General features: G+C 45.5%; 1 protein-coding gene across 1 annotated transcript; it reads right to left on the bottom strand.

Moving 5' to 3' along the window:
- Positions 1–694: 694 nt before the first annotated feature.
- Positions 695–9,349, bottom strand: LOC114900870 (cytochrome P450 1B1). Its single transcript, XM_029232378.1, has 3 exons — positions 8,978–9,349; positions 7,357–8,400; positions 695–4,504 (listed from the first exon to the last, which is right to left on the bottom strand). Exons 2-3 carry the CDS (start codon positions 8,397–8,399, stop codon positions 3,916–3,918), a joined length of 1,632 nt encoding a protein of 543 aa, XP_029088211.1. The 5' UTR covers position 8,400; positions 8,978–9,349; the 3' UTR covers positions 695–3,915.
- Positions 9,350–13,999: the final 4,650 nt, after the last annotated feature.

Here is a 13,999-nt window from a genome sequence, read left to right as displayed (position 1 = left end):
GAAAAATATGTCCTGCATTTTTTAGATGAAGCAGAAATATAAGTTCAGAATCTTAAAATCTCAATCTATTCAATCTCTCAAAATTAGAAAGTAATTGCCACTTTGCCAGGTGTTTGCCACTGAAATTTAACTTCTGAGTTGGTTCTTATAAATTCAAAAATGTTACCACTTATATGTGGAATCTAAAAAATAAAACAAGTGAATGTATATAACAAAACAGAAACAGACTCACAGATACAGAGAACAAACTAGTGGTTACCAGTGGGGAGAAGGAAGGGGGGAAGGGCAAAATAGGAGTTGGGGATTAAGAGGTACAAACTCCTATGTATAAAATAAATAAGCTACAAGGATATATTGTACAACACAGGGAATATAGCTATTATTTTGTAATAACTTTAAATGGAGCACAATCTATAAAAATATTGAATCTATGTACTACGCTGTACACCTAAAACTAATCTAATATTATACGCCAACTGTATTTCAGTTTAAAAAAATAAGGAGAAATCAAGAATCTGGTAGGAGACTGGATGTTGAAAGCCTGTTTAAAAGAAAAAGGCAAGCTGCTTAAAATGTAGAATGGCGAAAGAAAATATTTACAATGCAACATTTTAAGTCAAGCACTTACAAATAGTAGTTGAAATAAATAAATACATTAGACTGTGTTTGCTATAACATAAAGTAAAACTTCCTAACAAGATTATGAAAGTGATTTTTATTATTTTGGTAATGGTGTCCTATTACAGGTAATTACAGGTGTAGAATTTTTAAAATTTGGTATATCAAACAGTAAAAGCCACATATTAATGCTGTGTCCCCCAAATCTATTTCGGTTACAACTATGTATTACAGTTGCTATGTACAGATGGAAAGCATACATGATAAAATGCAAAAACAAGAAAAGGTTAAATAAGGAGTTATCCTTGAATTATAAACATCTACTAAAGTATACCTTTGTATTACAAAGTTGTGTCATAGCTAAAAAACATACAAATTAATACATAATGCTGTGCAACTATTTGATCTAATATAGATGTGATATGAAAATAGTAAGGCCATAATAGCATTTCACAGGTAAAGGCTAAGTTCTGAGACATGAAAGCTTTTAGATAATCCACAAAACAAACCTGAGACATTTTCCTCTTGTTTTGGAAAAAAAGCAGTTTCCTTACAAAGTCAAAGCTTTAATATATAAATGAAGCATTTAATAAACAATATACTTTAACTATTTTAATAACCTGGATTAGATGTTCTGAGTAAAATGGTGACCAGCAAGTACATTCTTTCTCTGGCAGAAATAATATTAGATTTTCTGATCAAGCTAGTAACCTGATTACGGTAGCCCCCCAATTTGGTTATTTTTATTTGTTTGTTTTTGATTTTGCTTTCTTTCCTTTAACTGGGTTACAAACATATTAAATAAACCAGGAAATCTCCCACCTTACTTTCTTCTACCTCAGCCCACTGCCGAAAGTGCCAGATGAACCGAGCCTACAGACATAAAACCGGCTACAGCACATCTGGACCCGGTTGACTTAAGCAGGCATCCAGATTGGTACATGATTACTTTTGCTACCACACCATCTATCAGAGTAAGCAGGCTAGGGCAGCGCCAAATTACCGTCTCAGCCCTGCAGGGGGTGGGGTGCAGGGAAGGGTGGGTAACAATGTTTTGAAATAGCCAGTACCCCCCAAATTGAAATGTATTGGGTAAGCCTGATTTCCACAGTTGACTTTAGTGCCTTTAAAAATACTGGCACAGTGTTTTCATATTCAAGAGGTACAGCTGTGAGATTTTATTAATTAAAATTATATAAAATTTTTATTAATAAAAATTCCAAATTATAAAATAGAGTTGCTATGTTGTAGATTTTTAAAAATCTACTTGCGATTCAACACTGGCACGTGGAACATCTTTCTTCTAAATATTCATACTTCAAACTAATTAATTTTGAAGGAGTAGGAGAATGTCTAACCATCTTTCTTCCTTTTCTTTTTATTTTCCACTCCTTTCTCTTACCAGACCCCACAACCATCATACACTCCTCCCTTTATAATTTTGATAAAAAGTTTCCTAAAAGCTTAATGAAATGTAACAAGCAGTAAGCTTTTAGGACACTGCACAACTTCTTTTGGATGTTTGCAAGCAAAAAACTTAAAACTCCAAACTTCACTTTGTACATTGTCAATCTTCCATCACTTTTTAAAAATGGTTTTCAGGTTATTTATATAAACCGAACATATATATTTTGTTCAAGCTTTATGTTTTCACAGTTACCAAAGTGACTGCTCGCTGGGTTGGCCATCTTAAATAGCACAGCTGATCTGACTGGCTCCACTGAAATGCAATGCAATCCTCCAAACAATCTCCCAAGACTGATTCTGACTTTCCAAAACACAAACACCAATGCTATTTTTTGAAAATCATTTAAAAGAGAAACTAGGTCCATTATAATGGGAATTTCCCCCCTTGTTATTTAATAAAGAACATGCAGATAATTCATTGCATTTTTTCATTATTCCCCAGGCAGACACAGCTTCGATCACTCTGCCTTTCACAGGCTAATGGTCAGATTTCCAGTAACTTCCTAGAACTCAATAATCAGAGTGGCTTTAAAATAAAATTAAAATTTAAGCACGTCAAGAGTTTGGAATTAAAACATATTAACTAGATCAATTTCAAAAAAGATTCTGTATTGTGAATATAATTTTAATAAGCATGTTATAAAGTGATAAGGAACACATCTTGCAGATCTAATTTTGAGATTTTTCATTCAAATTTTGGATGAGAGAAGAGACTTTGCTTCAACTTGCTTTCCACGATGTCAAAAACAGTTGATTTAATCAAGTTCATACCATGTATTTGAACCAAAATTGGTTAAATTAGTTGTACTTTTCTATTTGCTGTGACATTATAAAAGACACTTTTCAACCCTTTCTTGACCAAAATAATTAATACTGTTTAATAATAAAATATCTAATACATATTGCTTCTGAATAATTATGTAATATATGTACCCATATTGAACACTACTTGGTGACTTTTTAACCTATGAGATTTACTGAAGTCAGTACATTACAATCACACAACTTAAAGCTTAGCTAAGCTGGTAACTTTTTTTTCTCTGATTGAAATTCTGTACTTTGGCAACCAAGAGCAGTATGACTTCAACTTGGAATTTTTTACAATTTACACTTTAACATTCATGAAATCACTGAAACCCACTAAATCAACTGCTATTAATTTCTTTCCAAGCAAATAACTTTATGACTCATCCAGAAAAGTAACAGGAAGCCCATCAGTTGGCAAAAAGATAAATCCATCCATAGATATTAGAGCCTAACCAAGCTATTTTATTGAAAAGGTGAGAAGGGAATTTCTGGTCTTTACTTTTTCGCTTATCACCCCAAATCACATGTCTTACACTGAAATTATTTGCCTTTGCATATTCAACAGTATTTCCTGAAACTTTGCTTAATACGGTTTTCGATGGAGCAGACTTCAGCACACAGAACATCCATCTTGGATCCCACCCGACAAGGCATGGTTACTAATATGCCTCTTTATTAGGTAGTTCTGTATATATGCACATGTGTGTTTTAACTCCAAAGAATGCTCCCTCAAGAAATTATGATTACCAACATTCAATATATGTATAAAAATTCTTTGGGTCCTTTAATTCTTTGACTCAAAATATCTCCTGGAGCTCCTACACAGCCCACTGCTCATGAGGTGCCATTCTGAGGACATGTGTACAAAGCACATCATCTGTGGGTCAGTTGGTTTATGCTCACTTTAGAGGCTAATTGAGAAAGTGGCACAGAGGAGCTAGGAAAAAGAAAAGCAAACCTTAATTTTACTCTCCATCCCCCAAGACTTGTGTACTTATAAAATTTCTGCTTGCCTCTGGCTTCTCACTGGCAGTCTTCCTCAGCTTGTAACTTCTGGACAGCACTATCAAGGAGCTCCATGGACTCTCTGAGAGTGACATTGATTTTAAATGACTTGGGTTTAATGGTCAGGCCATAATTAAAATCCATTTTCGAAGGCTCGTCTGGATTGGCCCTGAAATTGCACTCATGAGCTAGGATGGAGATGAAGAGAAACAGCTGCATCTTGGAAATCTCTTCCCCGATGCACCGCCGTTTGCCCACTGAAAAAATCATCACACTGCTGGCCAGGTCCTTATTGATGAAGCCATCCTTGTCCAAGAATCGGGCTGGATCAAAGTCTTCTGGGTTAGACCATTTCACTGGGTCATGATTCACGGACCACTGGTTAACAAAAACCACCGTGTCCTTGGGGATGTGGTAGCCCAAGACAGAAGCGTTGGCCGTGGTGGCGTGAGGAATGGTGACGGGCACAAAGCTGGAGAAGCGCATGGCTTCATAAAGGAAGGCCATGACGTAGGGCAGGTGCGGTTGGTCGTCCAGGCAGGGCAGCCGGTCCCTACCCACCACTTGATCCAGTTCTGCCTGTACCCGAGCCTGCACTTCTGGATACCTGTTTGGTTTTTAATGCAGAGAGAGAAAATAAGTCAGGAACACTAATTCTTCTTTCATCTAGAAAGCCCATTACAATTTATTTTAATACCACTGTTCTTTAAACTGGCTATCTGAATCAGAAACTGAATTAAGATTTCCAGCAAAAAAAAAATCTAAAATGGTTTCCTAATTTATCACTGCATTACAGGATGGAGTTTGTTATATTTCCTGTAATAAGTCTCCCATGGCTCAAGCTCTCTTTCCCATCATAAGTCAAAAAAAGGTCTAAGTTTTCTCAGCCTGAAAAAGCACAACAATGGATAAGCTCGACTTCTCCATGGGGCACAGCAGGGACAGTGCCTAGGACCCACAGCACTTTTGAGGGACTCATGAAAATTCATTTCTTATCAGAAGAAAATAAACTTTTAGGTCAACGAGAATGTTTCAGTATATAATTTTAATATATTAATCTTTATACCAATGTAGTCATAAAATTTAATTTAAAAAATTTTTATTGAGTAAGATGTCTACAAAGGCAAAAGCACCGGGGTCCACAAAAATTAAAATGTAACCCTCAAAGTGAGTTCTTCTTTTCTCCTCATCTCCCTAGACAATTCCAGCAGACACACTGTTCTCATTTTATACAAAGATAATTGGTATCCCGAGAGATAAAGCTGCATATCTTCTAAATTTAAAAGCAAATCCCCAATGTTCACAAGATTACGGTACAGATTGTAATACTTATTCACTGTTGCCAATAAAACTAGTACAATCCTTTCGGAAAACAAAGCAAGATCTATAAGGGTAGCTCCTCCCCACCCTTTTAAAACCCAGTGATCTAGAAATGTATTTTCAGGAAATAACTTAGCAGGTACAAAAACATAACCACAATAGCTGAAAATTTAAAAATGCAATCAACATTAAAACACAAGAAATGACTGTACATAACAATCAGTTACTATGGCAAAATGTTATGTAGCCATAAAAAATTACTAAAATCAAGTTTAAAAGACAGGGAAATGTCCACTACAGTGAGTGGAAATGTCAGAAGTCAAAACATTTGTAAATAATTCTTGCAAATCTGAAAAAAAAATTAAGCACACATGTGGTGAAATTATGGGTGATTTAAAAAATCGCTTCTTTAGCTTCATACTTCAGGGGTCTGCAAACTTTTTCATAAAGGGCCAGATAGTATATATTTTAGGATTTGTGGATCAAACCCTCTGCCTCCCAGCTATCCAACTCTGCCTTCTGCTGTAGTGTGAAAGCGGCCATAGACCATACAAGAATGAATGGGCATAGCTGTATTTCCATAAGACTTACATACAAAAACAGGTAATGTAATTTGCCAACCCCTGTCGTATTTTTTCACTAAAAAGAAGAAAAAAGGACTCATTAGCTATACCGAATTGAAAGTGATCCCAAAATTGTTTTACTTCCTTTTGCTGCCCAATTGGGGTACCCGGAGAACGATTTACAATTCGGTTCCTAGTGAAAAAAAGAAAGGCTGTTTCAAAAGATAACATGCTTATCTGAGGATGCAAAGGACTTATTGATCCCATTCTGGAATTGTCTTCTTCCTGACCTGTTATTATTGACTTCTCTTTTTCGATTTCTGCCCCTCCCCCATATGTGTTTCCATGATATTAATACTGAAAAGTGATTTTAAATATAACCAAAAAAAAGAAAGAAAGAAAAAAAAAGAAGGATTTGTGAAAAGCAGTTGTACAGTACATAAGGAAATATAGGATTCTAATGCAGTGGATTCTAACAACAAAAGAAGTTGTTTTTACCTTCCAGTTTCTAGGGGGCCAGCAAATTCAGCTTCTCCTATCGCTTACCTGTGCGCCAAGAAATTGCACAACCAGGATTTCTGGTGTCTCAAGGCAATCAAGAGTTGCCTTGAATGAGACATTTACCCCTGGGGTAAGGTTGCCAGATAAAATACAGGCTGCCCAGTTAGACGTGAATTTCAGATAAACAGCGGCTAATCTTTTAATATAACTATGCCCTATGTAAATTTTATTTTTTATTTGCTCAATCTGGGGATACCGGGGACCTGTTTAATTCGTGCGTGTACAAATTTAGCAGAGGTCCGCGACTGGGGTCCAACTAACCGAGCCGAGCCCAAGGATCCTAGAGGGCTGCAGGTGCCTCCCGGATACCCAGTTTGCCTTTCTAGATGCCGCTCTGCGCTCGGTACAGTTACTGCTTCTCCCATTCTTTACACTGACACTTCTAGCGCGGCGGATTTAGAAACCCAGCACAATCCGCTGGTTTCTGGCCGCTTTCCCAAAGTTTCGGATTAGCAGTCCGTGAGGCCCGACCGCCAATCGCTACCTTTGCCGGTGTACAAAGCCCTGACGAACGGTTGGCTTTTGGCTCCAGGGCCGGGCGGCTTCCGATCCGCGCTGAAGACTGGCCTAGCCGATTAGGCTGCTGTGTTTATTTAACTTTTTTTTTTTTTTTTTTTACTGTGCTGCCCTTTCCTTCGGAACCGTTCCAAATTTGCTTCTCCTGTGCCAGTGCGGGAGATCGGGGATGATCAGCGGGCACTGAAAAACAAATCTTGCTTTTCCAAGGGGTTTCACACAAATTTGCCCCCCCCTCGGAGCGGGTAGCGACAAGATCAGAGATGCGGAGCCATCCGGGCGCCGCTGGGTGGGGCGGGCGTGCGCGCCCATCTCGGCCAGCACCGCGCCTTCCTGAGTCGCGCTTTCCGGACGCGGTCTCAGATTTGGGAGGTTGGGACCTGGAGCGAAACCCCAAACCCTCCCTGCGCGCTAGTCGCGACCTCAGCATATTCTAATTCCATTCTGCCTTTTACAGAGGAGGGGAGGAAGGCCATCCCAAGCTTCCTGGAGGCTTTACCTGGTGAAGAAGACGAGCAGCCACTGCAGCGCGGTGGAGAGAGTATCCTGGCTGGCGCCGAAGATGTCTGTGACGGTGGCCGGCACGTACTCTTCGTCCAGCCGCGCGCCGCCGTCGCCAGAGCCCGCGGCAGCTTCCTTTCCTGCCGAGAGCATGAAGGCGTCCATCATGTCGCGGGGAGCGGCCCCGGGCCGAAGGCTTTCACGGTGCCTCAGGAACTTGTCTAGGACGAAGCTGCTGAAGTTGCGATTGAGCGTCTCGAATTCACGGAAGGCAGTGCGCACAGGGTTGGGGAAGCGCTGCAGCCAGGGCAGCACGTCCACCAGGCTGCCCGCGCCCACCGTGCGCCCGAACTCCTCGTTGTGGCTGAGCAGCTCTCGGAACTCGGCGTCGTCGTGGCTGTAGCGGCAGCCGAAGCACACGGCGCTCATGACGTTGGCCACGGCCACCACGGTCAGCGGCCGCGGGTCGAGAAAGGCGCCGCCCGCGCTGCCGCGCACCAGCAGCTCCACCAACTCCCGCGCCTCGCCCAGCACGTGGCCCTCGAGCACCCGGCGGCCGCGCGGCTGGCGCGTGGAGAAGGCTCGCATCGTGCTGTGCGCCGCGCGCCGCTGCGCCTTCCAGGTCTCCGAATACTGGCCGAAAGCCAGGCTGCGGCCACCAGACACCACGCGGAAAGAGGCGAAGGGCGGCCGGTCGGCGAACGCGGCGCCCTGCTGCACCAGGGCCTGGCGGATGGCGCGCTCGCCGTTCAGCACCACCACCGGGCAGCTGCCCAGGCGGATCTGGAAGACGTCGCCGTAGCGCCGCGCCAGGCGTGCGAACGAGACGTGAGGCGCCGGGCCCATTGACGCCGCATTTCCGATCAGCGGCCAAGCGAAGGGACCCGGGGGCGCGGACCCCGGCTGCCGCCGCCGCTGCCTCAACAGCCACTGGCCCACGTGCACCGCGGCCAGTACCGAGAGCAGCAACAGGAGCATGGTCTGCTGGGCCGACAGAGGGATAGGCGGCAGATGATCGTCCGGGCTGAGGCTGGTGGCCATGCTGGGGAGAGAAGAGCGAAGGCGTGACACTCAGGTAGGCAGAGAAAGGGGCGGGCGCCCTACGCCCCTACCCCCGGCCTCGGGCTACCATGCACTGTTGGGTAGGGAGGGGGTCGTGCGTAGGTCAGGTCAGGGCTAGCTCACTGGAGACGCCGCTGAAGACGCCTCTTGCCATCCCAAACCCATTCCCCAAAAGCGAAGGGAAGGGTCGTGTTTCTACCTCTCTGTGACCCAGACTCCCCCCGACCCCGCCCCAGCCGCGTAACGGTTGCTGCAATTCAAGGCCTTGATGCCTTTTCTCTCGGGGAAGGACGCTCAAGCCAGCGAGAGGGAAGGGAGGTCGTACGCTCGTGGCGTGGAGGCGCTCCCACCGAGAGCGTAGGGAGGTGCTTAGGCTGTGTCCCGGGGAAACTGTGCGGCCTCGATCTGGGGTGACTGCGAGGAAGAGTGCATCAGGGCTGTGGCGCTCAGTTCCCTCTAAGTGCCTACCACCCCGGCCCCTGCGCCCCCCGTCACCCCTGATCTGCGAGAACCCATCACAAGAGGCCGCAGGAAGGCGGCTCCGCTGACAGACTGACCTGCAAGGCGGCGCGGTTTCCAGCAGCGCCAGACGGCCGGCTCCGAGGACGGATTGGGGCCTTTGTGGGATTCAAGACCGCAACCTAAGTGTCTCCAGGAGGTCGGAGGCCCGCCCTAGACACCTGTTGCCAGGTCTGGGAACTTTAGCGCCCACTCTGGAGTCTCTAGGCGTCGTCAGAGCCAGAGGCGCTTGGATTGGGATGGGGGCGGAGAAAGGTGTCTTCTTTGCAGAGCCCCGCTGCACCTGGGCCTCGGCAAAGTCAGGGTTTTCTCAGGGCGTGGGGATTGAGACTGCGGGTCGATGAACAGAGTCAATTCCCAGCCCCCACGCCCCCCGCACGGCTCTGACAGCTGGCGTCGCACAGGCGTGGCCCGTTTGCACAGTCACTCGGGAGAGTCAAAACGCGCCATCCCGCTTCTCTCTTTTTTAAGGTCTGTGTTGGGGAGGAGGCAGCGGGACCTGACGGGGGCGGGGCTTGCGGGGGGCGGGGCGCGCCGGGACAGTCCAAGCCTCTCGGACTACAGTTTGGGTCGCCGCGCGCGCGGGTAGTCACGCGAGGCGGCCCCGGAGCGCCCCGACGGCCTTGGCGCAGTAGCTGGCGGCTTTCCTGGAAGCAGCGGTGTGAACTTTTCGTTTGCCCAAAAACCACTTTTCCTCGCAGTCGCCCCAGATCGAGGCCGCACAGTTTCCCCGGTGCCTGAGCACCTCCCTGCGCTCTCGGTGGGAGCGCCTCCACGCCCCGAGCGTACGACCTCCCTTCCCTCTCGGTGGCTTGAGCGTCCTTCCCCGAGAGAAAACCGCTCGAGATCCTTGGGCGCCTGAACCGGGAAAGGAAACCTGTCCGTTTGGAAAAGAAAGTTCGGTTGTGGTAGCGGTTTGCCTTACTGCATCCCGAATTGTTTTATTTTTATTTTAACGTTCTCGCAAGCAAATCGGCCGGTCATGTCAGTTTTGACATGACCGCGGCGAGATTGAGAATCCCTGAAGGACGCCGCTCCCCCGCCCCGGGGCCCAGAGTGTCCTTGGCACACAAAGGCCAGCCAGCGCTGGCGCACTGCAGCTGGCCCCAAGGTTTCCCTCGTAGAAACTCCTCCAGGTGGCGCCGCCCACTGGAGAGCGCGGGGCAACGCTGGCCGCGTCGGAGGCACTGGCGCCCGGCGGGGGAGCCAAGCTGGGACGAACACTGGAGAGAGGAGGGGAGGGAGGGCACTCTGAAGATTCCTGGAGGGAGGAGGCAGGGGGTGGGGGGTAGACGAGGAGGAGGCCAATCTCCGCGCGCCTGCGAACTTTATTGGGTTGAAAAATCTCTTCTGCTGTCGCCTCCCCCTTGCGTGCGGAGCTGTGCCTTGCGTGCGCCGCTTCTGGAAAGTCGGCTCCACTCATGTCCCTCGGCGCTTCTCACGGCACCTGACACGCCGAGGCAGCGGCGGGGGCGGCGGCCGAGGGCGGGCGCGGACCGCCACCACCCTCCGCGGCGCACGCACAGCCGCGCCCGCCTGGGCCGCCACCCGAAGGCCGCATCTGGGCTCGCGTTGCTCTCGGAGTGGGGACTCTCTTGTCAAAGGGGAAGCGCAAGGCGCTTGGGCCGCGGTAGCTTCCCCGGCCGCGGCGCCCTTTCCAGTCAGCTAGTACAAAGTATTTTAAAGACGCGGGAAAGAAATGGTCTTTTCTCCAAGGTTGGGGAAAGGACGAGCCCGAAGAAAGGGTGGGATGTATAGTTGTTACCCAGGTAGGAAGTGTACTTCCGAGCCTCCGGGGTTATCAAGTGTAAGTAAAGAAGTTGGGCGTTTACCACGTGACAGCCCTGTGTTTTTTGAGCTTTACCGGCGCTGCGAATCTCTATTGTTTCCCGGTTTACAGTTGAGGAAACGGGTTCAGAGAGATTATATGACTTACCCAAGATCACACGCACTATAGTAATACATTTACAATCAAACGATATAATCTTAAATGATTTCTCTTTCCAAGTAAATGATTGAAATGCTTGCATGGGCAAAGTGGGGCGGTTTTCTACCCTCCCACCCTGCCTCCTGCTAGCTAGTAAGAAGTGGAGCCAGAATTTGAACCCACGAAGTCGCACTCCAGATCGATCATACAAGTTTACGCGGAAGGAAATCCTCAGATAAAAGGCACAAATGCCTTCTTTCCTACCCGCCTTAAAAAAAAAAAATCAGCTGGGCAGATTTTTTTAATAGTTTCTGGGGTGTTTTGTTTTGTTTTGTTTTACAGAATTGAGGATTCTGAGGATCCTAAAGAAATAGTATGCTAACCTTCTGCAGGTAAATTGGTTTTGAATGAGGGAGGCCTGCTTCATAGCTGACTTTGGAATAACTGGTTAAATTTTAAAGAAAAATAAAGGGGTATCTTAAGAGTCTGACTTATTGAAAGGTTGAAACCAACATTAAAATATCTTATCTGATAAGAAAATGACTTTTTGTAAAATTCTCCATTCAGTAGCTTTTGAGAGGTTCTCTGGAAATGATTTTACACTTCATGATGGGGTACTCAGTTCCGTAAGGAAGTTAGTTTTTGAGCAACTGAGTAAATAAGCATTGGTTTCCCAGGGCTGTGCTGGCATATATAACCTTTGAAATGAATTTTGTAGCAACCTTACAATATCCAGCTTTAGTATGACCTTTGTCTAATCATTCAAGACTGTCACAATGTATCAGTCTCTTACTAGACTTCAGTAGACAAGAACTGTGTATGGGCTAATGCCAATTTTGAGCTATCGACATTCCTGAAAGCTTTTATCACAGTATATCTCTACCAGAATCAGACGGATGGAGGTGCTTTTAAACCAAGTAAATTTCTATCTTAAAAAGTACAAACAAAGCTGTTCCTAAGATCTCCTGTTTAATTCCTGAATAATGTCATATAGTTTTTAGTAAACTAGATACATACCTTTCTACCACAGCAAATAGTTCAAGCAAACCCTCCTCCAAGCCATAATGCCTTGGGCTCAGCACTTGTAGGACATGCCTTCAAAAGACAGAGGAACCAGTTGGGCGAATGCTGTCAGAAAGATAGACCTTATCAATTATGACAAGCCGAAGCCAAAATGACTGGATATCCTAACGCCGGGCCTCAGGTTCTCCCAGGCTTTGCGGTGTAGACTTCTGTTAGAGGGTCCATCTGGTATCTGATGAAAACGAAGGGTAAATCCAAAGCGGCCTGTGGGTACCCCTGATCCAGGTCATGGTGGAGCCCTCACTCTAGTGAAAATCCACATCAGGCTTTTAAGTTATCTCAGTTCCTCAACCAAAGCCAGTGGCTAAGGCCTAGGGATCTCCTTTCAGTCAACAACACACAATACGGGGATTTTGCCTTCCCAAAACTCAAATTTGAATTGTTTGGTACAAATAACTTTCAAAAGAACAGCTAAGCTAGAGAGATAGTTCAAAGCAGAGGTTTAAAATGCCCTGTATTGTATTGATTCCACAGAACAGAAATCCAGCTGAAGCTTGTTTAAGCAGGACAGGAATGCACTGGCTCATGTGCAGGGAAGGATAATGGTGGTACCTCACAGGATGGAAGGACTTGGGGCTGCTCGCCCCACTGTCTAGTATGCTGGTCTCTGTTTGGGTTTCGTTCCAGATACTCTCTTCATGTAGCGGGAAAGCTGGCCATGGTCAGCCTCAAATTAACTACCCCAAGAGAAAGAGAATATGTCTCTTTCAAGGTCATGACCCAGGCCCCTGGAAGAACTCTGTTGTTCCAGGTTGGCATCAGGCCACCCTTGTGGCCAAAGGGCTAGTTATGTTTTCAGAAAAGGAGAGATGGGGGTGGGGGGAACATGCTAGGAAACCAAAGATAAGAGTACCCTCAGTCCTCATGCATCCCACTTCTGTCCATCAGTCCCTTTTGGGTCAGTCCCAAAATAATAATAAATTAGCACATGAGACAGGTACCTTGTGCCTGGAACCAGTAGCCAAGAAAGCTCAGTCTTATGGGTTTTCTTCATGGGATTTCTCTCTAGCATAATCCCTGTGTCGATTTTATGGCTAAGCAATGTGCTCTACAGTGGAGTAGAAGCAGCAATCTCTGGCAAGTCTGACATGTGGGATGGGCAAGAATCAGTAATCAGACACATGCTAGTAGGCAGAGAAACAGGAATAAGGAGACACACCAAGTGACTGCAGTGACTAAGGACATGGCAGAGGGGAGAGCTGTGGATACTGCACAGCTACAGTATCCTACAGCTTAAATATGTGAAGGAGAATTGAGAGGATAGAGGAGTTGATACCAAAACCCTGTGCTCCAGCTGACTTGCTTCTGCATCCTTCTTCCTGGTAATACACAGGCTGAGAACCACAGAGCTAAAAATACATCTTATTTCATCTAATCTAAGCAGCTGTCATTTATAGGATGCACCATTATTTTCTGTACTCCTATAAAGGCTACAGGACTGCCAATTGTAATTACACCATTTGTTGTAAGACGTATTTTGATTTCAGACATGTTAAAATGGGTTTTTTTAAAGTGTGTTTTAGAGTCAACAAAGCACAATGCATGTGAGCAATGATCCTCTGGATTCTCTGCCTTTGTATTAAGCAGTGGTGGCCCTGAGGTTTCTCAGATGGGTTAGTCCCAGGAGCGTGACCTTCCAAAGCCATCTCCCCTGCCTTTTATATTATTTGATATGGATAATTGATGTTTTCTCAATCCTATGTAAAGTGTGGGTAGAAGTAGCTTTGGAAGATTTTGCTAATTTTATCAACCTAAATATTGGGTTGGCCAAAAAGTTCGTTCTGGTTTTTCCATAATCTTACGGGAAAAAAACAAACTTTTTGGCCAACCCAATAAATCTTAAGAAGAAGATAATCTCTTGCTAATTCAGTGTAGCTTAAGACAAGTTTCTCAGCCCTCCTCCCCTTCCAACCTAATTGCCCCATGAAGCTCTTTCCATATAGTCTGGTATTAGTGAAAGCCACAAAGCTATATTGTATTATTGTAGTTTATTATTGTAGTTTCCCACCAAAATACTTTCACGTGTATTTATTAGAAGTAAAGGGGCATC

The sequence above is a fragment of the Monodon monoceros genome, unplaced genomic scaffold (assembly GCF_005190385.1).
Source record: "Monodon monoceros isolate NGI ecotype Baffin Bay Population unplaced genomic scaffold, NGI_Narwhal_1 Super_Scaffold_19, whole genome shotgun sequence".
NCBI classification, from domain to species: domain Eukaryota; kingdom Metazoa; phylum Chordata; class Mammalia; order Artiodactyla; family Monodontidae; genus Monodon; species Monodon monoceros.
The sequence above is the reverse complement of the archived record's forward strand: the minus strand, read 5'-3'. Positions and strand labels throughout refer to the sequence as shown.

Excerpts from the sequence above, each read along its gene's own strand:
- LOC114900870 (XM_029232378.1), bottom strand. The coding sequence starts at position 8,399 with ATGGCCACCAGCCTCAGCCCGGACGATCATCTGCCGCCTATCCCTCTG. Across the intron at positions 4,505-7,356 it reads CTGCTCGTCTTCTTCACCAG|GTATCCAGAAGTGCAGGCTC; the intron begins GTAAAGCCTCCA and ends AAAACCAAACAG.